This window comes from Rhinopithecus roxellana, chromosome 18, assembly GCF_007565055.1.
Source record: "Rhinopithecus roxellana isolate Shanxi Qingling chromosome 18, ASM756505v1, whole genome shotgun sequence".
Taxonomy (NCBI): domain Eukaryota; kingdom Metazoa; phylum Chordata; class Mammalia; order Primates; family Cercopithecidae; genus Rhinopithecus; species Rhinopithecus roxellana.
In genome coordinates, this window is record NC_044566.1 from 11,437,894 (window position 1) to 11,462,139 (window position 24,246).

At 35.6% G+C, this 24,246-nt stretch overlaps 1 protein-coding gene across 2 annotated transcripts in view; it reads right to left on the reverse strand.

Moving 5' to 3' along the window:
• The window catches only part of ITGBL1 (integrin subunit beta like 1), a 257,157-nt gene that overhangs the window by 130,670 nt on the left and 102,241 nt on the right, over positions 1 to 24,246 (reverse strand). For both annotated transcript variants that reach the window (XM_010354451.2, XM_010354450.2), the window contains exons 3-5: positions 13,076 to 13,222; positions 5,464 to 5,586; positions 1,614 to 1,754 (exon numbers count right to left, since the gene is read on the reverse strand). In XM_010354451.2, the coding sequence (XP_010352753.1) occupies positions 1,614 to 1,754; positions 5,464 to 5,586; positions 13,076 to 13,222 (411 nt within the window). The remainder of the gene's footprint in view (positions 1 to 1,613; positions 1,755 to 5,463; positions 5,587 to 13,075; positions 13,223 to 24,246) is intronic.

Genomic DNA, 24,246 nt, shown 5'->3' on the forward strand with positions numbered 1-24,246 from the left:
TGTGTAAAGGGGTCCAATATGAAACTCAATAAACCAGGTGGGCAACAGAGGACATTTGTTCTATTAATGGCTATGTCTGCGACGTTGGTTTTTTGGCCCCTGAAGATGGGGAAAAAGGAAGACAAGATAGGTATGTGCAGGGACCGGTGTCTTTCTATTACCTATGGATGCAATGACACAGAAACGTTTTCAGGGTAGCCAGGCGTATAACCTTTTTAGAAAAAACAATGACTCATCTCAGCACCCACTTCTGCCCTGTCTTCATGTACCCCTGAGTCTCAGAAGCTGTGAGCCTCGTTTAGGCAGGCTCCTTCCTATTATGCCTCTGCCAGATCTCCAGGTCAGAACGCTCCAAGCACAGCGAAGTGGGAGGCAGGTGGCTTAGCTTATGTTTCTGAAGGACGCCGTCTCTCACAGCCAATGTAACTCTGCTGCGGAACCTGACCTTAATCCACGGCCCAACCAACTCCATTTTCCACCTCTCTCTTTTTGACAGCTAAATAGTCATTTTCCACAGTACACAGTTCAAGCTTCATATACTTATAAATGGTAACTGTGACTCCTACTGCATAAAAGGACTTATGCAGAAAACACATCCTTATACATAAAAAGAAACCATAAGGTAAATTCGTATGATATATAGTAAGATTTAATCCCCACAAAGAGGACTTTATGATTTTGTTCCAAGTTCCTGCCTTTTTATTTATTTTCTCTATGTAAAGAAATGTGGCACATTTTATTCCTCTATGTCAGTTTCTGAAAGGCAATATGCTATGGTTTCTGTACTAGTATTATCTATTGCAATGCATGTATAGAAATGAAAGAAAAGTTTTCCACCTATCTGATTTTTTTAGTTTTAAAGAAGAAGTATAGTCACTTTTTAATGTCATCCATAGGCAATGAGAAGTTTAGGATGGCTCTCTTTATCATTACGACAAAGGTAAAATTAAGTATTTTCAAGGAATTTTAAAACTATGTTTAAACTGTTTGATTTTATATCAAAAGTTAGTTAACTACCTTTAAGTGATAGTTTAGCCATATTAATATATTTGTTAACTTCCTTTGTAAAGTCAGTGTACATTTCATATGGCTATTGGATACATACTTTTTAAATCTACTGTATTCAATATCACATTTTTCTTATTGCACACAGAAGTTAAATTAGTCCATATCAAATCTGTATTTCAACCAAGCCTTCCATTTACTCATAATTAAGACAAGAGGGTTTTCTGAATGCTCTCTGGATAATTAGATGCTCATGCTGTAGATGGTTCTGTTAGTCAAGAGACATTTAACAGAAGTATCTACAGGAATTGCCTTTTAGCTGTACTGTGCTATCTCTGGAGGGCTGCCAAATAAATTACAGTCCCTAAGTTAACTGTTTATTCAGTGAAGCTTAAAGAATGACAGCAACTTTCTTATCTTTCTCTTTTCTACTCAATAAAAAACAAGACAGAAAAGACTGTTGGTATAGTACATGTTGATTTACATCAAAGTCAATGATTAGAAGATAACTTCCTCCCACACTAGAGGACATACAGAGAAAAGACGTGTTAACGATTAAAAGCTTTGTGTGCCTCCCCATTATGTAGTAACATGTATGAATGACACACCTCTGTTACTGCAGATTTTGCCATCTGGAGATGTGCATCTTCGCTTGCTTTCCCAGGGGGTGATATCGCACTGGAATTCACATTTATCTCCATGCCAACCAGCCTTGCAGTAGCAGTTTCCACAGTAACACTTCCCATGGCCTTTACCCAAAATGAATTTTATACAGTGAGGAAAAAAGCAACTTTCATAAGCAGAATTAACTTTCTATCTCTTTGTGATCACTTTTGCCTTCTGAAATAATGTCACAGTTCAACATTCCTTGCCTAAAATCATCAAATTATACAGCTTTCTCCAAACACATAATGGTTGTGCCTTTACCTGCTTAATTACACAAAAAGAGCAAAGTGCCCTTTAACTTGGCCTAGACAGAGAACTGATTGAAAGTATTTTTAACGAAATGACATGAATGACCATAAGAGTCTATTACTTTTCCATCTCAAATGCACACATCAAACCCAAATATATATGAGCATTCACTCTAAGGACGTTTCTTGAATTAGTTATTAAAATATTTCACTTGAAATCAACTATTGAGAAACCAATGGTGCATATTTACCTAGATACACATTATGAAGGACCAAACAACTCTTTAAAGCAGAAGTAATATTTCATTTTTTCACTCAATTGTGTCCCACAAGCTGTTGGGTTCTACCATGTGAGAGGTGTTCAGCCTAGTCCATGTCGAATCCTCATTTAGACAAATAAAATACCATGAGCCCTCGGCCTCACAATCAAACTCCCTTTCGACTTGTCAAGGGGATACCAATGACAGCTAAGGGCACTCATCATTTTGTGTCCAGATGCCCTCTTTCAGCTCCCACCTCTCTGTAACCTGTCAACTGCTCATCTGCACTTGCCTCCAAGCCATCTGTAGTGAATTATCACATCACTGCTTTCCTTATCCACATCTAGCAATCCTTCTGCAAATTCCCCAAAGATGGCATTTATCCCAAAATTTACTTCTTGTACTCTCATCTTTGTGGTTATATCACCTAAGCATAAATGTATGTCCTTGCTCTTGTTTTGTTTTTAGTCTATTCTTTATTATAGGAGTTTGTGTTTTATCAGTCTATGGTGAAAGTCTTTGTTCTTTCCATCTCTCTTCTCTTACAGCCAAAACCCCCAAAGACAATGCAAAACTGATTATGAGACTACTTTTCATTGGCTTATAAGCATATTTATCATTCTAACACTATGGTATCTCTGGCCAATGGCAAGAACTTTAGTAGGACCTGTAAAACTCACATAAGAAGCAGGAATTACAACAGAATATTCTGGTCTCCTATGCTATTCACATCCAGCAAATGAGACTTCCATCAAGAAGTCATACATGTGAGAGACAGAGACAGACAGATGAGGAGAAAGAGTGCTATAGTGAGACAGAGAGAAAGAGACAGGGACCCAGTGCCATGTTTTCTGTCTAAATAAGTTATAATTGGGATATTCAAAGAAAATCACTTCTTAACCTAATAATCAATGACCATTTCCATAAAGAATTTGAATTTTAAATGTGTTTACTTAAGCAAGTGCAAAGGCTGTCAAATGATTTAATCGGTACAGAAGATATCATCTATATATTTTATTTATGAACTTAAAAAGGTGTCCACTTGCACACACAACTAAATCACATCCTAGTGATATATCACAGGCCTCAATAACTCAAGGATTACACTGAAGAAAAGCAATAGTGTATATTAATTGCTTTTCTTAGGAGTCAGGTTTGTAAGACCCAATCACCTTTTTAGACTACAGAATTTATTTTCTTTGTCATTTCAGAAAATTTATACAGAAGGTGCTACATACGTAAGGCTTACTATATTAACAAATAATAGAAAATCTATATTTCTCACATCCAAATTATTTGAATATTTATACAATTCAGTATCGAATTCGGGTTCTACTAAGAAACCTTTGAGTTAGAGGTAAATAAGGAAGCAAAAATTATGTAACGATACACATCTATGCAGATATGGAAAATTAAACAGATATCCACATAACTCAAATAAAAATATTGAACAAGACACATCTGAATAATTGAGATTAAAATGTGTGCTTTAGGACAATACGTATTCCACACAATAAACATAATTCTTTGCTTTGTGCAAACTGATAGAGCAAGAAAATCTCTATTTGTACTGCTTCACTGATGAACTGTAGAATCATCTCTCAGCAGATTGGTTTCATGTGAATGACACATGGAAAGATTTACAATCCCAGGCAATGTCACCCCCAGAGGGTGTTTACTAGAGTGCTGGTGTCCTTGTTCAGAGACTTTGCACCATGAAATTGCTCAAACAAATGGAAATAACAACTAGAAAGTTTGAAAGTTAAACATTTTCTGTTGTGTTGTTTCAAGTTACATTTTTCTACGTATACATGCAAATAGACTGATTTGTTGGTGTGTATCACCACACACTGGCCCCAAAGCATGTTTCAGTCTTCTTTTTTTTTTTTTTTAATCTGTAATAATTAGAAACTAAACTTGAAGAGGACAAATACATATATTTGTGGATGGATTTGTCTAATTGATCTAATTATTTTGGATTGAGCCCTTTAAGACAGAATTGTCTGAGTAGTATCTTGCTTAGGTCATTGGCTTGGAAAAGAGAAAATAAGAATTTTATGTTTGTTTGCTTTATCCAGGTGGGTTGTACAGCCAGGAGATCAAGGAGGAAGGGCCAGTCAGGCCTAAAATAAGTGTATTTGGATGACTCATAGGAATTAAAGCTACCAAAATGTAAACAAAGAAACAAGCTTGTCCTATGCTAGCCACACTTTCTCAGGAGTCTCTAGTTCCACCTGGCCCTATTGGGTCCTAATCCTTCTAGAAAAACAATACTTCTAAAACTACTATTTCTGCATGCGGGGCAGTATTTCTTCAGCTGGAATCCCATCAGATAGGAGTCAAATATAAGTTTAATCACAGCAGAGAAGAATTTACCTAAACCGAATGATTCTCTCTGCTTTCTACTTTCCTTTTCCTATGCCAGTCAAGGTTGCAAATGGAAACTCTGGGCACAGGCTTGCAGGTTGAGCAGAAGAGACGAAAACTACAAATGGTGAGGAGAGACCCCTCTTGTGGAGCTCTGAGCTCCCAGGCACTGATGCAGTCGGGAGTGGTGAGGCGTCAGGAACACAGACACGAGCCCAAATTCTACTATCATTGGTGGACTGACCCTGGGTTCATTACCTAATTTATTCAAGTCCCAGGTTCCACATCTATCTATGTAGATAAACATAATTCTTACCCTAGAGTGATGTTGTGAGAGAAAGTATAATGAATGTAAAGCACTTATTGCAGAATTTGTCACTAGCAAACATGCAAGAACTGCTACAACAGAAAAATGAATTCAGTAATGGTGGTACATAGAAAGGGTCATTGGAAATGTTATCTACGTGTGTAGGGACAGAGAGGGGGAGGTAAACTCTAGGCTAATAACCCTATTGACCTTCAGTGTCCCCAGTAGGACATGAGACTCATGCTTTAGAAAGGGAAAAACAAAGAAATGAAAATATACACTTAAGAGAGTAGGAGAAAAGAGAATAAAAGTGGCTAAGGTGAGCAGAGGAGATGGCATTCTACTAGGACTACTTCAGAGCTATGCAATTGGTCTGTTGCCATAATGACACAGCTCTCCTCTGGGGCCAATTTGGCTTTGCATCTAAAATGTACTAGTCTACTCTTAATGCCATAGTCTCACTCTCCTTATATGAAATGTTTTCCAGACAAACATAGGTTTAAACTGAATTAGTACACCTAGAGCAGAAATTTATGTAGAGATAAAAGAACAACGTAATAGGTGAAAAAACAGGTACTTTTATTAATTTCTACAGAGCCAATATACGTACCTCCACATATTTCTTCTGTTTCATCATCTATGCATTCTCTATCGTCACACTCACAAAATTTACCATACACAAGTCCACTTCCATCTGAATTATCACACTTACACCTGCCACAGTGACATGTACCTAAACCATGAAAACAAAAAAGACTATTTGTTACATGCATATAAAATTATAATTAATGAATTTTTATACCATCTCTTTTAAGAGAGTAGATAATCCAAATCGATTTAATATTTCAATTAGACATTTCTGTGGGCATGGTGAGGTAAAGTGCATGCTACTCTTTCTTGAGGTTACTGTAGCATGGCAATTATATTTTACATCACACAACTATTATTATTGACCTCTAATGGTTTAATGAATGCAAATTTGACCTCTTCAAGTGCAGAGCTACTTTACACATAGCCATCCAACCACTGCATGAAGGTCTTCTGATCACACCTGGGTCTGAAGTGAAATAAAGCAGGAAATTCTAAGCTTTGGGAGGGAAACAACCTTGCTTATCTTCCTCACCAGTATTTATTCAATGCTTTGCACAATGTTTGAACATACTATTTATATAATTAATATTTGCAAGAATAATTTATTATCAAACGCATAAATAAAAATCATATGTGCCCCTGATAATTTCCCCTCCTCAGCATTAACTTATACTGATACACATGTCCTTACAATAATGGGACCAGAGTGGATTTCCTTAGGCATGGATTGCTGGGACCTCACCAGATTCTCAGGGGACCTGAGAATTAGAGAGGCATGCTAGTCACCTGGTCTACCACGAGCCACATACTCATCCAAGTCTGAAGATTCTACCACATCCCCCAAAAGTAATTTCACCAACATTAATATTGCACTCAAATAATATTGACAGGTAGAATGCCCACTTGAGAAATTCCCTTTTTAATGCATCTATTTTGAGTTTTAATGCTCATCACAGCCATCAACATGTATCAACCGAGACTTGATCACTCACAAGAAACCACCCTGGACTCTGAAAATCCAACAGGGATCAAGTCAGACATAACCCTCCTCTCAGAGTTTTATATGAGCAAAAACCAATGTGATAAAATAAATACAGAAGTGCAAAGTGTTGCAGAAGCACACAGCAAGGGAATTTAACTGAGACCAGGAGGTCAAAGTCAGAGTCCCTGAGGAAGTAGCTGAGAACTAAAAGCCAGGTGAAAAAGCATAGCTAACAGAAGTGAGATGGCAAAGAGGCTCACTTCCAGCACGAGACAATAGCACAGGCTCTGCAATAAAAAAGGAGGTGAAGAGAAAACATCACATGGGATTGAGGTATACAGAACAGCGTGAAAAGTGGCATGAAATGCATAAAGCAACCTGAGGTGCAGTTCATGGAAGTCTTACAGGTCATGTTAAAGATTTCCAGCTTTAATCCAAAAACAATTGGAAGACACAGAAGCAAGGGAGTCCTGTGACCACGTATGAATTTTAACCAGATTACTCTGGTTGTCATGTAACAAAAACTAAATGAAGCAAGAGCATAAGAATGCATGAACTAAAACGAGGCAGAAGTGGACACAAAGAAATAAGTTAAAGGGCTGTTAGATTTATCTGAAGGAAAGAAGACAGTGGCTAGATACATGATGTGGTAAGTTTAGAAAGGACCAAATGCATTCGGAGATATTTTTAGGAGAAAGAGTAGAGGGCATTTGGTGACTGACTGTAAAGGGCAAAGGATGGTAAGGAACCAAAGATGCTGTTTATAATTTGGTTTGAATTACTAGATATTGGCAAATCCATATGTGATGTATTAGAAACAGCATGAACTTGTGAGTAAGGTAGAGCTGTAGCTCAATTCTGAGTTTTAATCTTCATGAGCTATGCATTTTTAAAGGCATTGCTTTCATTTCTAATTCCCAGATTCCATATCTGCAAATAATCTCTGCTTCATAGAACTGCTGCCAATACCAAGTGATGAATATGTACCCAGTCATGTTTCTAGAAGCACTGCTGAACCTAGTGCATAGTAGGATTTGAGAAAATTCCAGGTTCTTCCTCTTCTCCCATTAAGATACAGAGTATATTCGTCATACTTCAAAACATTTTCTCCAGAAAATATATTTATGGACGCTGACAATATCCTTGTTTTCATATCCTCTGTATGATTCTGTTACCCATATCACTTGTAACTCACTATTATCTATACAATTTTCTCTCATAGTTACATATAAATGGTGATTTTGCCGAATTTATTTTTCTACCTTGCAAATACTCATGTGAATTTTCCTGCTATTAAGCTTCATTTTATTACATTTTTCCCTAAAAGCTATCTCAATTCATAAAAGTAATTTGAAATCTAATGCTATAATTTATGCTATTGCTTCATCTAGTTTTTATTCTCTAATTATCACCCTCCTTTTTCATTTTCACATTTATTCATTCTGTCTCTCAACCACCCACATATCCAGCCATTAAGCTTTCTTTTTATCTATCTTTTATCTATCTATTATGCTATTGGCAAGGAACTAGGTGCTATAGAAAATAATGAGATGCTTAAAATTAAGTAAATCATAGACCAGGAAGAAAGAGATACCCTATTAATACATTTCGTATAGCATTTGCCACAAGTCTATTGCAAAAGCCTTTGTGTCATATGTTTTCTTGTTTTATAAATACAAATATAAACCCATATAAATATTATACATGTAACCATATATAATATGGGTCTCTCATATACAATATGAGACAGGAAGTCACTTGGTTAGGGTTGTGCATGGGGAAGTTTTTCAGGAAAGATGGGAACGAACAGCCTCTGTCTCCAAATTCTATGACTCCTCACTGAAGTCCCCCATAGGCAGCTTCCTCTCATCCACACGTCAGAACCATTCCTGGCTGATGTGGGAAGTTTACAACAGCTCAGAGACTTCCTGTCTCACCCATAAAACAGAATTCACAACTGAGCCTCCAAGACATGGCATATGGACACCCAGGCAAAAACTCCAGACTCCTGTGCTCATGTTATGACACACATCTTCTCTCTCGTGGTTGCCAGTTATTTCAGCCTCTAGGATTGGTCTTCTGCCTTACACTAGATTATTTTAGCCCCTGTTTCTCATAGTGCCCAATAGAGCTGACTCTCTCTAGGATGACTGACCAGACATGTACAGCAGCCCACACCCCTGTGCAGTGGTGCTGGGGCCTCACCCTGCTCTGCACACTAGACCTCCCTTCTAGTTTTCCCAGAAAGTAAGCCTCTGGAACACTTTGGTTCCCAGTTCTGTCTCATCCTGCCCTTCAGTCTCATTCCCCAATCCATTTAACTCTTCTTCCCCTTCTGCTCCAAACTACTTGAGAAAACCACACTGTGATATGAAAGGGAAAGATTAGTAGAGAGACTTCATAGGCTAATGCAATTTGGGGGAAGTGGTCCTGAACTTGGATGGTGGAAATGGGTATTAAAAAAAAGACAGGGAGAATGAGATTGCCAAAGTAAACATGAAAGGCTTAGATATTTAGACAAGAATAAATGAGACAGAAGAGATTAAATGCAACACTGAATACAAATGTATCTTTTGGCCAATTGCATTTCTGGTAATTTGCCTTGAATATACACCTCCAAAAATATAAAAATATATGTACACTAGATCATTCTGCGCAGTATTATTTACAATCCAAAATATTGGCAACTGTCTAAATGCTCAAGCATAAGAGCTCAATTGAATAAATTACATTGCATACATAGAATCCAGTCTTATGCTTTTGAAAAAATAACCAGAAGGATTTCTATGAACTGATTTGGAAAGAATTCCAGGAGATTATATTGAGTGGTAAAAGCAGAGTGCAAAAGAACACATGGAAAGCACAACCATTGCACGGGAAAAAAATGGGAAACAATAACAAAAATATTTCTATTTATCTTCACACAAAAAGAAATACACGCACAGAGAAGAAAGAAAGCGATAAAGTTGGTTATCTATAAGGTGAGGGTAAGCAGGGTGCAAGGTTTGACGAACAGAGTGATGATTCTCTGAGTATGCTTTTCTGCATAGCTTTGACTTTTAGAAGCAAGTTAGTGTACTATACATTATAAAATATGTTAATACAGATGGGAAGGGATTATAAAACCTAAAATTGAAAGTGATCTGAAGTAAATAAGCTAACTTGTATTTCAAACTAGTGTTGTAACCACACGAAAAGAGAAGAAAATAAAATAAGTCTGAATAACTTATAACACAGCATTCGACTACATACCCCAATCTTGGGCATGATTGAGGTACACTGAGTGGGGGGAAGTGGAAAGGGTTGGACTGCAAATCCTAATCTCTTCTGGTAGATTTTCTTGGTTTAGTGGTGTGTCTGCAGCACTTCTAGAAGTAAGTAGAGATGTAGTATAGGATTCAGCAAATAAGTATGTTGGAGGTATTGGGAAACAGGGTTCTCCCTTTGAAAATGGGACATGCAAACATGGAATGGAGAAAACAAGAAGTAATCCTGTGAAGTTGGACTGGAATTAGATGTATTGGTGTAAATTCATGATTTCTAAAATATGCATGTATGTGTACATGCATATCTGTGTGCAGGTATGTGTATATGTATTTGTGTGTATTTGCACTAGTGTATATGCATTAGTGTCAAGATAAATTAAAATGGAGACAAGGCCTAAATAATCCCTGAGCAGACTAAGCCATTGAGGCCCCATAAACAATCCTAACTTTGCCTGATACTCAAAAATAAGTGAAACTTATCTAAGTTACATCTTGTAAATGTCTACATTAAAGAAGAACAGAACTTAAGTTTAACCAATCAGAAGCAACCAACGAACTTATATAACTAGGGACTTTCCAAAAGGATAGACTAAATAAGGCAACCATATAATGTTAGCCAATCAACTATTTTTCTTTGCTTTCTTTTTCTGTTCACCCTATAAAAGCCTCCCACTTGCATTCCCTCAATGAAGCTCCTGAACCACTTCTGATTTGGAGCTGCCTGATTCATGAATCATTGTTTGCTCAGATAAAATAAAAATTGTATTATGATTCAATCTACCTTTTTGACACAAGCCTGTTTGCAGAAAGGGCCAAGAAGCAAATACACTCCAGTGGAAATAAGCATCCCTAGTGCTCACAATTTTTATTCAAATACCATTTTCACTAAAAGGAATCAGGGCTATTTGGATAAGTGGCTGATTCCAAAGGTGTGGTGAAGCAGGTCCAATACAACCCTGGAATGTGTTATTATGCCAACAAGTAAAGAATTTCAAAAACAAAACAAAAACAAAAAAACAAGGGAGGCATGTCACAAAAACACAAAAGCTAGCCTGATGGGCTCTAATACCTAATCTGGAAAATTCTGTGCACCAGAGTAATTATGTACAAAATGAATAACAAATTACTGAAATAATAAGAATTGTGCTTCTAGACTGATAATAAGTCACTAAGTAAATGAAATATCAAATAACTGGTAAGTGAGAGAGGATTCCTGTTTGTGATAGAATGCTGAGTACCAACTAGTCCATTTGGAGAGAATGTTACAGTTCTTAAATCATCATTTTCCAGTCATCATTGTCAATACTGCATCAGGTCATTGTCATCAGTGGATGATAAATCTAGGGTAATTTTAGTGAGGAATGTGATACATGTATGCTTTTGAAGTGTTTCCTCATAGAATGCACATTTGTGAAGAGGGTAAGTTAGAAATAACACAGTTGAGACACCAGCCAACACCTTGACCATCTCATCAAAACTGACACCATCACTATGAGCAGATGGACATCATGTGCTTCCATATGAAACATTTTGAGAACATGAAACCATTTCTCCAGTGTTTTACCTCAGAATGTGTATGATGAATCTAATCATGGGAGACATAAGACAAATCCAAGATAAGTACATTTTTCTTTTAATAAAATGGTGACAACTTTCTTCAGAAGTTTCAATGCTCCAAAGGCAAAGTCTGCGGAAATGGCCCAGCTTAAAGAAGATTAAAGAGAGATATAAATATAATATTTTCAATAGACTGAATCCTGCAAGGAGAGAAAAATGCTATAGAGGACACTATTGGGTCACTTGACTAAACCAGATTATGAATAAAGGTATTGCATCCATGCTTAAAAAATGAGAGAGTACAGATGTCCTAGAAATGCATTTATATTTTATTGAATATGTTTTATCATCCACCGAAACACTTCTGTATGTTTTCTCCTTTAAGATATGTTAATGTGGTGAATTACATGTTTAGATTCCTTAATATTAAACATCTTTAGAATCCTAGACTACGGCGTTTGATTATAATGTTCTTTAAAAATTAAAACCCTAAATTTGATTTACAAACAACAAATAAATAAATCCGAAATTAGATTTCAAACCCAAAACAGAATTCAGATCTTGTTTCTGAAATAAATTTGAAAAGAATTTTTTCAAGGTGAAAGACGCTATGGGGCGTGTGTGTGTGTGTGTGTGTGCGCGCATGTGTGTTTTGGACGGGTGAGTGTCATGAATTGGAAGTAGAGAAATCCTACTAAGAAGAAAGAAAGACTGAAGTGCTAGAGAAATATGATGAGAACATCATGAACACAGAAAGGGACCTAACTGCTAAGACCATTTGTCATGACCCCTGACGGATCCACTCACACCTCGCTTTGGATATGGTCCTGATTCCTATCAGCAGAACACCTTTACTGAGTTCAGTCTAAAACACACAATCTGAAATCAGACTGTGGGGAATTCTCAGCTCTGGTTAGAGATGGGCCCTACCAACAATGTGAGCTTCAGGAGGAAAGGTACTCATTCGTGAAGTCAAATCCTGACCTTTAGCATTTAGAGCAATGGGTCGCACACTCGATCTATATTAAAATCACCCCGAGAGCTTTAAAAAAACCACCAAAGTCAAGGCCAGACACCAAAGCACTTGAAACAGAACCTCTGGTGTACTACATGAGAACTGATGGTTTATTCCTTTCCCCTTGGAATGCTGATGTTCAACCATGGTTGAGAAAAACTGATTTTGAGGTTTCACCTGCCCAAATGTAAAAATAGTATTTAATTTAGGTAACACTCGCTAAATACCATTGAAACCTAAACTGCAACTCTTTTATATGATTTTGCTAATCAATTTTAATAGCATCTCTATAATTTTGTAAAAAATATTTTCGAATAACTTCTATAAAACAAAAAATATTTTGATCAAACAAAATCTTTCTGAGACTATATCCTTCAAAGGGCTTTATAACCAGTATATCTGAAACTTCTATCAGACTTAAAGTATTTGGTTCTATTTTGCGAAGGTAAAAATTCAAAGCACCCTTGATCTGTAACAGAAAATAATTAAGTCGGTTTATATAAATCCCTTTTAACAGATATAATCTGGTATTCAATATCATGGCTCACAATTGACATAAAATGTTGTTGGGGTGTTGTTTCCAGTGAATATCCTGCTAGAAGGAGGCATTTGGAACAGCTGGAAAGTATCAAACTTGCCTGTCTCAGCAAGATGGCATTTTTGCTATTGATTTATCTGAATTTCACTTCTAAAAAACATACTCAAAAGCAGACTCACTCAGAGATTCGACATTTCTCCATGCCCACATATTTCCATTAAAAACAAAATTTGATTATTTCACTTAAGCATTTTCACAGGGTATACTTCTTACCTGCATTAGAGCAGATGATGTCTTGTGAATTCTTGCACATTTGGTTACTTTTCTTCTTTGTCAAGTCACAGTGAGTTGGGTACTGGCAAGCATCCCCATACCATCCCTGGTCACACTTGCACTTGCCACAGTCACACTTACCATGGCCTGAGGATTGAACAACATCTAGTCAGACTCAAATTGTTTTCCAAAGATAACCATTACTGTAACACACACTCTTAACGGTGACATTGATTTGGGACTGAGTTATAACAAATTGAACTCATGTATATCACAGTGGCTGAGGGGTAATGCTATTATATAAAATGCAACGGAATGTGAAAATTTTATTTCAATAATCAACTGATAAATGATTGTGAAAACATTAATATATGAAGACACTAGGATAATACATTAAAAAACCTAATAAATCACATGGTCAGAAAATTCAGCACTGAAAAAACATTCTACCCAGCATCTCAGTATTTAAGAGACAAAAGTCCAATGAAAAAATACTTCTACTTAACTGTATTTTACGTAACACATTAAACCACAAACCTTGAATGAAGACTCTTACATGAAACTCTACTAAACACTGGCCTTACAGTTACTCGAATTAAGCATGTAATGAAATTTATGGATATATTATATACCAACTTCAGTAATATGGTCATAAAATATGTATATATTTTGTTTCATATTCATCCACCTCCACAGAAATTTCTCAGTCTTTAATGTTCTCAATGGTCATTTTGCTTTAATGCATGTTGTTTTCATTGTTGCGATCAGTAACGTTATTAAGTCCTGCTTGATGAAGCCTACTCGTTTTTATTGATTGCACATTAGTCTGACAGAAGTACAAAACATGTGCAGTACTTAGCTCTTGTCCTCAAAGAACTTACAAACTTCAAAGTCAAGGCTAATATACGAAGCTGATGTGATTTCAGCCAGAAGTGATTGTCACCTCGAGTTAAGTTGAGTGATATAGTCTATGACCTATAGACATAAGAGTAGAGACTTTATGGATTTCCTTGACGGTTAACTGGCCCTTGAAAGTTGAACACATTTTGAATGAGTTACAGGAAGAGTATACATACATTACTCAAGACAATACTACTATGTCTAAATGTCTAAAATTCACAGGCCACATGAAGTCATTGATCCGATTCAACGTGGTAGCTGAAATCCAAGGGATAAGGTCCAGATGGTTGGTCAGTATGAATGGCTTGAAAGCTGCCCATCTGGGCATGTTCAGCAGAGCCTGAATCTGTGATTGGCTGTGACTTTAAAACTGCTCTTTATGGTGGCCCAGTCCATGTAAATGTTCCTATTTCTGTTGCATTTATAAAATTATTCTATTTTATAAACAAAACCTTGCAAGTATCTTAATTGAAATTCATTCTATTTGGCACACATTACTTCGTCAAATTGATGGCATCATTGTGCATTCCTACCTGGCCCTACAAGATATTGTCAATCTTGGCCAACTTATCATTTATAAGCAAAAGTGATCTCTCCTGTCAACCACCTGGACTATTTATAAAACATTAAGCCAAATTCCTGCAGTGGCTAAGGCTCTTTGATAAATCAACTATCTTGGAAACTGTGTTGACTCTTTAATAACATTAGTGTATTAGGTTGAACCATATGGAATTGCCACTTTCATAAGTTGAATATCAGCTGTTTCTTAAGGTTCCACACCAATAAACAGTCTTTATATAAACATTAAAGAAAATAGAAATGATTTAGAAGATAAAGCATTATGGTAGCAATAATTTGGTGAATCAAGAATGAAAGACTACTTAATGTGATTTTTTAAATTTTATATTGAATAGGACATCTTAGATCCTAAAGTATACACAATAGAGATGGGAAATAATTGTGGGTCAAAGGTAACATATTTTTAAAGGTTAGAAGGTTAAAAATAGAAAGATGGGGAAAATAAACAAAATGTATACAAGATAGGGAGAGATACATCCCTTCCAAAATGACCCAGTGAAGCATCAATAGAAGCAATATTCTAAGTAGCTTATCCCGTGAAGTGAGTTCATGGAGGCTCAGTTTCATGAAACTCTCTTCACAGAAGATTCTAGAGTAAAATAAACACAGAAAAGAGCCTGCTATCTTCTGTTTTAATGTGTCATGATATACATCAGCACACTAATGAGCCTCATATGTCCTATCATGAAAAATATTTTTAATTTTTTTTACCTTAGAATTTGCAAAACTTTGGCTAGGAGGCCCCATTTTCTCAAACCCATATTAGCATCTTAGGCACATGCTTAAACTAACACTGTGTCAGACACTGTAATGTGTTTTCAGCTTCTTCCTTAGCATCTGTTTGGAGGCAAAGATGACAGCTAATGTCAGACAGGGCCATCTGCCTTTACATTCTTTCTAAACCTTATGCCCAGTAAGGGTTCCATGATTCATTTTCTTCCATTTAGGAAAACTCATTGAATAGGAATTGATTTCTGACTGTCAAGAATTATCAAATAGCCTGTGTAACCTTGTTAAAGATAGATATATATTTTAAAAATAGTATTCAGACTATTTTTTACAATTTTTTCTAAGGTTAGTAAGAGCTTTACCAGACCTTGAGGGATTAGGTTGCTATATTATTGTGGCAAGGTAATCTACGTTACAGTGCTAATAATATGGCTTCAAAAAAAATCTCATTTTTCAAAATAATTTATTTGTTATGTGTTAGTTTCCTGAATCTTCCATAACAAAGCACCACAAACTCGGTGGCTTAAAAAACAGAAATTTATTCTCTCACAGTGATGAAGGCTGGAACCTGAAATCAGGTTGGTTAGTTTTGGAGGACCTGAGGGAGAAATTGTTCCATGCTTCTCTCCTGGTTGTTGGTAGTTGCTGGTAATCTTGGGCATTACCTGGCTTATGGCAGTGTAACTCTCCTCTGATGATACTGCATATCCTTTCATATGCTTATTTGCAATACATCTATCTTCTTTTGCCCATTTTTGTATTGAAATTTGAGTCATTTTTATATATGAATATATAACATATATAATTATATATACATATGTACACATACACATATACCTATATTTCTATATATATGTTTATAAATTTATATATACATGTATATGTATGTTTATCCTGGATGCAAGTTCATTGTCATATATATGTATATATAAAAACATATATATGTATATCAACATATATATACACACATATATGCACATATATATCCAGGATACATATGTGTATACACACATAAATTGTTATATATACATTATGTATGGATATATATGTATACAAATTGTGTATACATATATATGTACATATATCCTGGATAGAAGTTCATTGTCACAAATGTAATTTGCAAATATTCTCTCCCAATTTGTGACTTGCCTTTTGTTCTATTAACAGTATCTTTTGAAGAGTAAAAGGTTTTGATCTTAATCCAATTTATCAAGTTTTTTCTTTAATAGTTGTTTTTGTGGTATCTACCTGAAAAAACTTTGCCTAACTCCAGGCTTATTCTTCTGCTACAACCTCAGTCTTGATTACTGTGATTTATAGTAAGTATGGAAATCAAGTATTCTGAGAACTCCAACTCTGTTCTTTTTAAAAATTATTTTGGCTTTTGTAGTTCCTTTGATTTTCTACATAAATTCTAGAATCAGTATGTTGACATGAGCAAAAAAGCTTGCACAGATTTTGATAAGGATTGCATTGAATCTATAGATAAAAGTAGACAGAATTGCCAGTCTTAACAATATTTAGTCTGTGAATACAGTGAAATACATTGGTTGAGTTTTTAATATTGTACCAGACTTGCATCTTGAGACATACCTCATTTGGTTGTTAAGTACTGTATTTTATGTATTTATATATTGGATTCCATTTACTAATATTCTATTAAAGATTTGGTGGTCTATGTTTATAAATCACACTGGCAAGTAGTTTTGTTTGTTGTAAGGTCTTTGCCTACTTTTAGGATAAGGAAAATGTTGCCCTAATGAAGTGATTTGAAATGTATTCTCTAATCTTCTAGTTTTTGGAAGAGGTAGTATAGAATTAGCATTATTTTATCCTTAAGGGTTTGGTAGAATTTGCTAGTAAAATCATGGGAGCCTAGAATATTCCTTTTTACAAATGTTTAACTATGATTCACTTTGCGTGACCAATATTGGGCTATTCAAGTTATCTATTTCTTTTTAATTGATTTTGGCAGATTGTGTCTTTCAAGAACTTGGCCCATTTCATTTAAGTTCCTGAACTTAACAGGCATAGACCTGCTGATATCATAAGCTTTCTATCTTTTTAACATGCATAATGTTGGATATTATGTATGCTATTTCATGCTGATGCTGGTAGTATTCGTATGTCTTATATGTTTCTTCATCAGTCTGCTTAAAAATAAATCAATTTTATTGTTATTTTCAAATAATCAGCTTTTGGTTTTGTTGACTTTCTTTATTGTTTTTCTCTTTTCGGTTTCACTAATTTTTTCTCTAATCTTTATTATTTTTCTTCCTTCTCCTGTATTTGGATTTAATAAGGTCTTTTTTCTATTTTCTAGGGTAGAAGTATAAATTAATTTTAAACACTTATTCTGTTCTAACAAACATTTAATTCTGTAAATTTTTCTCTAAGTACTCTGTTAGCTGCAATCCACAAATTTTTGATATATTTTTATTTTCATTCAGTTAAATATTTTTATTTATAAATTATTTTCATTCATTAAAATGTTTTTAATATCCCTTGAGATTTCCTATTGACCTACGGGTTATGTAGCAGTGTGTTAAATTTTTTTCAGATCTATTTCTGTAATTTCTAGTTTAATCACATTATTATACGATCATACAGTTTCTTTTAAATTTCTGAAGGCTTCTATTATGACCCAGAAGATGATCTATCTTGTCCAATTTTCCTTATGCATTTTAAAATAATGTATCTTCTGCTGTTCTATAAATGTCAATTTGGTCAAGCTGGTAATCGTTTTGTTCAGGTTTTCTATATCCTCACTAATTTTCTATCTATTTGTTATGTCCACTGTGATAAAGGAGTATTGACATCGACTACAATTGTGGATTTTTTCCCCTTTCAGTCTGTCGTTTTTAAAATTTATGTATTTTGAAATGCTTTATATGCATATATATTTAGCATTTTTAAACTTAGGATATAATTACTTTTTCTTTGTGTAATATCTGTCTTTATCCTTGGTATTATTTCTTGTCCTAAAGCCTACTTTGTCTAATATCAGTAAAGTTGATCTAGTTTTCATTTGACGGGTGTTTGCATAGAATACCTTTCCCATTCATTTATACTTAACCTGTCAATGTCTTATCTTTAAAGTGGTTTCTTATAGATTAGTCATGTCTCAGTTTTTATACAATCTGACAATCTCTATCTTTTAACTGGTTAATTTAAAGAGGTCACATTTAACATGACTTTTTTACATTGCTGGATATAAATCTACCAACTTTCTAAGCAATTTTCATTAGCTTTATCAGTTCTTGTTTTTGCCTCTTTTTTCTGCTTTCTGTTGTGTTTATTGAGGATTATTTTTTATTCTATTTCCTCTACTATTTGTATACTTTGATTTTTAGTGGTTGTCCTATTGTATACATTACATATGTTTAATCAACCAGAGTTTACATTCAAATAATATTGTACCACTTTACATGTAATTTAAGGAACTTAAAACATGAAATTCCCAGCTCTTTCCTCTCATTCTTTGTGCCATTTTACTTATGCATAAACACACACACGTTTCCTATAGACACACAATCTACTGCCATTAATTTTGTTTTAAACAGTCAGTTATTTTTAGAGCAACTAAAAATAAAACTATAATGCTATTATACTTTAATTTATTCCATTTCCATTGCTCTTCTTTCTTTGTGTAGATTCAAATTTGTCAAGTATCACATTCCTTTTGTCTAAAGAACTTCCTTTACATTTATTTAGGGTAGGCCTGCTGTAATAAATAGCCTCATAAAAATCCTTAATTGTTTTCATGTTTGGAATATACTTTTTGCTGGATATAGAATTCAATGCTAACATCTATTTCTTTCAGGCCTTCAAATACATCACTCCATTTTCCCCAAGCTTGCATCGTTTCTGACAAGAAGTCCCCTGTCATTAGTATCTTTGTTCCTCTGCATATAATGTTTCTTTTTCTGTAACTGCCTGTAAGAGTTTGTTTGTTTTTGTGTTTGGTAATTTGAAAATGATAAGTCCACCTCTTTGTTTTTGTGTGATATGTATTCTTTGTTATTTTTCTATGTCAAGGTTTCATTTATTTATGTTCCTGTTTCCTTCCCATAGCTGCCATGGATACTCACAAGTGCTCTAAGAGCAAGAAGATTTATTACCCTTCCCCCAACAGTCAAAGATTTTGTTTTATAGAGGAAATAGGTAGCAAATGTCTGGATAGTTTCATGACCATCCTGGAGGAGTTGCTCCTCTCTTCCTTGAGTTCCCCACTTCCTGGATCTGTTTTCAAAAGCATCCTCCAGTCCTTTCTGTGAGAGCTCAGTGGGATTTATAGATACAAATCTGAAGAGGGTGTGGACTCTCTCAAATTCTGCAGCACCCAGGGGCTTCATGCTCATTCACAAGGGCACGTTTGGCCACTAACAACTTTCCCACCATCCTTCTCAGTGCCTAATTGTGTCTACCCAGCTAAGCCCGAGCTCATTTCTCTCTCTCCCTTCATCTGCCTATCTATCTCCAGATTTTGGGCCAGTTGCTCTTCCTGTGACTTCAGATCTTGGATGAATTCAGAAACACATGGGGATTTTTAATTGTCCCACTTTTCTTCAATGTAAGAATGGGAATCACACTTTGTAACTTTCTACATCCCTAAGTGGAAACCAGAATCTTACAGCCACTTTGCAAATAAGTTCATTAAGGATAAAGAATAACTAGAGCTCACATCCCCAACACCTGTGATACTATACAGCCCTGCATTTACATGTATATTGGAAATAATCAATTATAGCTCAGAGCTTGTAAATACAAAAAAAAAAGATAAGTTGAGTTACTTGGATTTGTCTTTTTAACCACTGGAATGTTTATTTGTTTTCACATTTTAAAACAGCATACAGAGGGATGTAATGTGTAACTTTTGATGTAGGTGTAAATTTTTGTTCATGTATAAATGATTTAACTTAATTTTATAGTATCTTTTAAAAGTAAATGTATTATTCTACACACATTGTAATGTGTTTTAAGACTAAAAACAAATTTTAAAAATTTGATTGTTAATTATCTTTTCACGATTACTACTGGCAACAATTTTATCACATAGAGAAAGGACAGATATTAAAAATTTATTCTCTCTGTGCATCAAATAAGCTAGGTGTACCATACAGCCTCATGATAACCTTGAAATAGAGGTATTTTAATTTGAACACTTAGTTGACTCTGCCAGCTAAAATCCATTTGCTTTGTTCAAATATGTAAATTCCCAAAACCTGTTTTGTGTCCTATTTTCCAGGGTATTCAAATATGCTCAGTTTATAATAGATAAACTCAATTTTTCTCTAGTCATTTTTGAGCCACCATAGATTCCTAAGCCTTCTCTAGTAATAAGAAACAAAGAAACTATATCACATTCTAAGAAAAAATTGTGAAATAATTATTTATCTGATATTACAATTATTTCATGATTTGAGATAGAAACTTCACCATTTTTAAGACAGGCCACCAGTCCCTGGCTTGCTTCTCAAGCTGAGGAAAAAAAAAAAAAAAGTTCCTTAGATATTTCTGCTTTTCATTCCTGAGAACACTTTCATGTGGACAATGGAAGAATACAGAAGGTTCCACTGCCTCGAAATTAAAAGGTCTCTACTCTTGTCCTGCCTGGACACTAACTAGCTATGTAATCTTGACAGGAAAATAAAAAAGAAGAGAAGAAAAGGAAACTAATAATTACTGGCTTCCAATACTATGATGAGTACTTTATGCAAGCTAGTCTGATTTTCATAATGAGCCAATAAGATGGGCTTTGCTTTTCCATTCTACAAGTGAGAAGACTGAGCAGAGTTTAAGTAGTTTGGTTTGGCTCAAGTTCACATAGCTGGTAAGCTCAAAAGCGACATTTTTCCCATGATAGCCAACATTATCTGTTTAGTTCTGGAATTTAGCAATGGACTTGAAAGGACGCTTTTGCTCTAGGAAGAGTGGTGCTAGCAAAACCTATGGATTGGTTGTTTGATAGCACTGGTTTTATTTTTACTGCTTCCTTTGAAACACACATGCTTAGAACTGGATTATTCCTAATGCTTGGTGAAAGAACTATAACAGTAAAGTTATTGAACTTCACCATTTAAAACTGAATAATGCTAAAACTGGTACATAAAATAATTCAGAAACTAGTCATGAAATTTTTCTTGAGCTACCTCACTGTGCTCATGTGCAAAATTAAGAGATTGGATTGAATAGCCCCAAGATTCCCTTCATCTTGAAAATCCCATACTATACCCTCAATTATTTTCTTTTTCTCATAACAAAGTAGTATTTTCAAATTGGGCACTTAACCTATTAAAACAAAGGGGTGACAGACATCAATTTATTGTGATCAGATCTTGTTTGCTACTAAAATCAATGATAACACAGTTAAAATTCTATGTGTCATTGAAAGTATCCACTAAAATATTGCAGATAATCAAGACATGCTTATTGCTAAGGTGCATTTGCATTCATACTACTAAAACTGGGGGCTTTAAATATTAGAATTCTAATAACCTGTGACTGAAGAAGCTGAAATTACAGTACAGCAAAATACAGTATTTTGGCTGAACTTAGAAAATTGTATAAAGTCAAACATATATTCACGTGTATCAAATTCATGAAAGTTATATAAACACACACACACAAATACAAATACACAAACACTAGTTTGGGATTCAGGAAACCTCTAGGTGTTAGTACAGATGATGTCACTGCTAGCTCTGTGGACTTCAGCCAGTTGGTTAATCTTTTAATGTTTCTGGTCCCAATATTTTTGTCTGGTAAATTAAAAATGTATACGAGATCAGAATTTCTTGAGAGGGGCAAGGCATGTCCCTTTAAGAGGGTATCTGAATTTTTTCTTCCTCTGTCCTATTCCATCCACATAAATCCCAAAAACTTGGTGACGCTTTCCCTACCAGAGAATCCATGATAATAAAAGAGAGTATGGCATATCTCAGGTGTCCCGAGCAGGGAAGGAGAGAAAGGGAAGACCATTAGATTTGATGACAGACATTCTCTGTTCTCTTTGTCACCTTCTAGCTTTCAGTTCTAAGACTCTATTTGTCAGAAATCTTTTTAAGAAGTTTTAGATTCGGGGGCACCTGTGCACGTTTGTTACATGGGTAGATTGCCTGATGGTGGGGACTGAGCTTCTGGTGCACCCATCATCCAAATAATGAGCATTATATCCAAAAGATCACCTTTCAACCTCCACCTCCTCCCTCCCTCCCCCTTTTTGGAGTCCCCAGTGTCTATTACGTCAATCTTTATGTCCCTGTGTACCCATTAGTTAGCTCATTCTCTTATAAGTGAGAACATGCAATATCTGGCTTTCTGCTGTATCAGAAATCTTGAAAGATTCCTCCACCTCTTTTGCAATAAAAACAATCCTCACTTTAGTTTCTTCCTTGGTCTTTTGCCTTCTTGTTGGGCTTTTTTTTTTTTTCTTCTTAAGACAGAGTTCGTGGCGCTATCTCATCTCACTGCAACCTTCGCCTCCCGGGTTCAAGCAATTCTCCTGCCTTAGTCTCGCGAGTAGCTAGGACTACAGGAGTGCACCACCATGCCTGGCTAATTTTTGTATTTTTAGTAGAAACGGGGTTTCACCATTTTAGCTAGGATGGTCACAATCTCCTGACCTCATGATCCGCCCACCTCGGCCTCCCAACGTGCTGGGATTACAGGCGTGAGCCACCGCGCCCAGCCCCTTGTGGGGCATTTTATTTAAGAGAGTCTGTTAGCATCAGATACACCAAATGACAGAAGCCTCTCAAGCCGGAGAACTTAACATCTACCAATATTTATTGGTCAATGCAAGTGCACTTGATAATCAAACAGGAATACAAGACTCTTGAAATGGTGTATCCAGAATAGGATACCCGAGATAAGTGAAATCTCCCCAGTTTTACTGAAAAAGAAAAATGCAGCTTCACAAGTCACTCTTACTTCCTCCCTCACTGTAGAGGGAGGAAACTATGTCACATCTAGAATTCTAAGAAAAGATCATGAAAGAATTCTTTATCTGATATTATAATTATTCCATGGTTTGAGATAGAAACTTGACCATTTTTAATACAGAGGCACAAGGAATCTGGCTAAATGAAGAAATACATGCACATTTATGTGTGCATATATGTGTCTATGTATTCACATATGTATGTAAGTATATGCACAGGAGATCAGCAAGGCTATAAACTTTATCTTTTAAATGGTGACTCAAAGTAAAAGCATTGCATAATGAGATGATATTTAACATTCCTCCCAATGTTGAAAATGTTTTTCAGAACTCTTTGAATGTGCATCTTTGATAACCATTAATAATATTCTTCATCTGACAGTGCTGCTGCGTTCTTCATCCTAAGTTCCACTGGATACCTAAGGAGCAATCTCTGCTCACAGCCTTATTCCCCATTCCCCAGCAGGAGCCGTGCATCAGCATGGCACCGCTCTGTCTGTCCCATGAGGAGGGATAGGCAGGGCTGTGGAGTGCAGGCTCCAGGGACAGACTGCTTGACTCAGATTCTGCTTGCATGACTTGCTCACTATGTAACTTTAGGCAACTATTGAATCCATCATACGAGTTTGCTAAGAACTGCCATAACAAAGTCCCACAAATTGAGTAACTCCAGACAACAGAAGTGTTTTGTCTCATATTTCTTGAGACTAGAAGTCCCAAACCAGGTGTGAACAGGACCAGGGTCTCTTGAGACTCTGAGTAGAATCCTGCGTTGCCTTATTTTGGCTTCTTGCAGTGACCTACATTTCTTGGAGTTCCTCAGCTCGCAGTTGAATCGCTCCAATCTTTGCCTCTCCAATCATTCCAATTACATGGCCTTCTCCAGTCATGTCTCTGTATGTCTCTTCTTTTTTTTTTTTTTTTTTTTTTTTTTTGAGACGGAATTTCCTTCTTGTTGCCCAGGCTGGAGTGCAATGGCTCAGCCTCCCGACTAGCTGGGATTACAGGCATGTGCCACCAC